Consider the following 2,614-nt stretch of genomic DNA (forward strand, 5'->3'; position numbering starts at 1 on the left):
CGGCTCCGGCATTCCCGCGGCGCCGGCACACGCAATTCCTACCTGTTGGATTCCTCCCCCCGGTAGTAATCGGCTGCCTGCTCGTAGTGGGCGATGGCCTGGCAAAGCATGGGAAGGGCTGGAGCGAATCCCAGCGCATCCCTACGGAGCGGCCCCCGCCGCCATCTGCTCCGTGCGGAGCCCAGGGTGGGAATGGGGATGGAGCCGCTGCTCCCGCGTCATTCCCAAGGGCAAAGCCTGACATTGAGTGGCCAATGGCAAATCCCAACGTTATTCCACAAGGGAAAATCCCTACTTCTAACCACTAAGGGCGAATCCCAGTGTTATTCCATGAAGGTAAATCCCTGCATTGAGGCTCCAAAGGCAAAATCCCAACGTTATTCCAGAAGGGAAAATCCCTACTTTTAACCACTAAGGGCGAATCCCAGTGTTATTCCATGAAGGTAAATCCCTGCATTGAGGCTCCAAAGGCAAAATCCCAACGTTATTCCAGAAGGGAAAATCCCTACTTTTAACCACTAAGGGCGAATCCCAGTGTTATTCCATGAAGGTAAATCCCTGCATTGAGGCTCCAAAGGCAAAATCCCAACGTTATTCCAGAAGGGAAAATCCCAATGTTATTTCCCAAGAGCAAATCCCAACATTAAATCTCCAAAGGCAATTCCCGATATTATTCCACGTGGGAAAATCCCAATCTTTAATCCCTAAGGGCAATTTCCAACGTTATTCCATGAAGGTGAATCCCTGTATTGAATCTCCAAAGGCAATTCCCAATGTTATTCCACAAGGGAAAATCCCAATGTTATTCCCTAAGGGAAAATCCCGGCATTGAGTCTCCAAAGGCAATTCCCAATGTTATTCCCTGAGGGCAAATCCCACCATGGACTCTCCCAGCAGCTCCTCCGGGAATGCTGGGACACCCCCCACCCCCCCCCAAGGGTTATTCCCGGGAGCTGTGGCTGGAATTCTTCTGGGAATAACAGGGAGAACAGCCCCGACTTCACTCGGAGCTGGAATTCCCCCCACCGGGATGTGGGATCCATCGCAAAAAGCCTGGTTTATCCCTTGGGATTACCAAGCTAAGCCCCATGGAGCCGGAATTCCCGGAGCTCCGGGGCCGGAATGCCAATCCCAACCTGGAGCCAATCCCAAACTTCCACTGGGAAGCAGCAGGAACAGCCCAAAGGTGCCGGTGGGACCAAGCTGGGATTCCCGGGCGTCCCCTTTGGAATCCAAGCTGGGATTCAGGGACTATCCCGCGGCATTCCCAGCTTTTCCTTTACCTTCTCGATATCCACCAGCTCCGTCTCGTAGATCTCGGCTATGGAGACGTGGTGCTTGGCAGCGATGGTGAAGCGCCCCTGGGAGCGGTGGGATAACGGGAATGGCGCCTCCGGAGCGGCATTCCCGGTGTATCCGGAGCTGGAAAAGCCCCGGAGCACTCACCATGTCCGTGTAGATCTCAATGGCTCGCAGCAGGCAGTTGATGGCCTCTGTAGGGACAAAGAGCAGATCCCAATAGATCCACGGCTGATCCCAACTTCCAGACGTCCATTGGGGATACAAGGAAGAGGAGGGAAGGGAATGGGGGAGCCGATGGTTTGGGATGTGGGAAAAGACTAGGAAGAGACCTGGAAAGGGGCTTTGATAAGGGCGTGGAATGCTGGGATGGGGAGGAACAGCTTCCAAAGGGTTGGCTGGGATATCGGGAAGAGGTAGATGGGATACTGGGAAGTTCTTCCCTAGGAGGCTGCTGGGACACTGGGATGAATGGAGAAGGTTGGGATGCTCCAGCCCTGCCAGTATCCAAGGAACAACCAATGGAAGTCCATGGAAAGGGCTGGATCTGGAGGAGCCTCATCCCAAACCATTCCATGACTCCTCATCCATCCTTGAGGATTTGAAGGAGACCCCAAACCTCCCCCCCCCACTTTGGGGTTTAATCCCAGGGATTTATCCCATCCCTGGCGCCGGTTGGGAATGCTCATCCCAAGATCCTGCAGCATTCCAGGTGCTGCCATGGGGTAGGAGGGAATTGCTGCAACCAAATGCTGGATCCCGGTGAGGATCCCTTGGGATTCAATGTGTTATCCCAAAGGGACCCGGATAAGCCCAGGGGCAGCGGGAATACCGGGATCGCTTGATGGGGACGGCAAAGCTTAGATCCAATTCCCCACTTTGGGATACTCCAACTTGTAAGCGGAGCCACCAGGAGGAGAAGCTGCTCCGTAACCCTGGAATGGCTCCATCCCAACAGCTGCTCCGAGCGCGGAGCCAAGCGAGGTGCGATCCAAGCCGGAATCACAACCCAACCCTTCCGGCTCCAGCCATCTGCTCTCCATAGGGATTCCCACATGGAAAGGGCACTTTTCCAGCCCTGAAGCGCCTCATACGGACTCGCATCAAGCTGTTGGGACACCGGGATAACACCCCCAAAAGGGGGGAGGGGAGGCAAATCCCATTGGATACCCCCAGAGCGTGGCCTCGGGAAGCGCAAAGGAGCGGGATTGGGCTGTTTTCCCGGGAATGGGGGAAGGAAAAGCCAGGCTTTACCCTGCGGATCCGCCTTCTTGAAGGCATTCCCGGCATCCACGAAGCTGGTGGCGGCGTCGTG

General features: G+C 55.2%; 1 protein-coding gene across 1 annotated transcript in view; it reads right to left on the reverse strand.

The window, feature by feature from the left end:
• Positions 1-42: 42 nt before the first annotated feature.
• LOC104408887 (alpha-soluble NSF attachment protein-like) overlaps positions 43-2,614 on the reverse strand; it is a gene marked incomplete at both ends in the record, with an annotated part of 2,812 nt that continues 240 nt past the window's right edge. Inside the window, 4 exons of the mRNA XM_010018621.1 lie at positions 43-98; positions 1,284-1,361; positions 1,447-1,493; positions 2,554-2,613. Coding sequence (XP_010016923.1) covers positions 43-98; positions 1,284-1,361; positions 1,447-1,493; positions 2,554-2,613 — 241 coding nt within the window. The remainder of the gene's footprint in view (positions 99-1,283; positions 1,362-1,446; positions 1,494-2,553; position 2,614) is intronic.

The sequence above is a fragment of the Nestor notabilis genome, unplaced genomic scaffold, assembly GCF_000696875.1.
Source record: "Nestor notabilis isolate BGI_N333 unplaced genomic scaffold, ASM69687v1 scaffold14347, whole genome shotgun sequence".
Classification (NCBI taxonomy): domain Eukaryota; kingdom Metazoa; phylum Chordata; class Aves; order Psittaciformes; family Psittacidae; genus Nestor; species Nestor notabilis.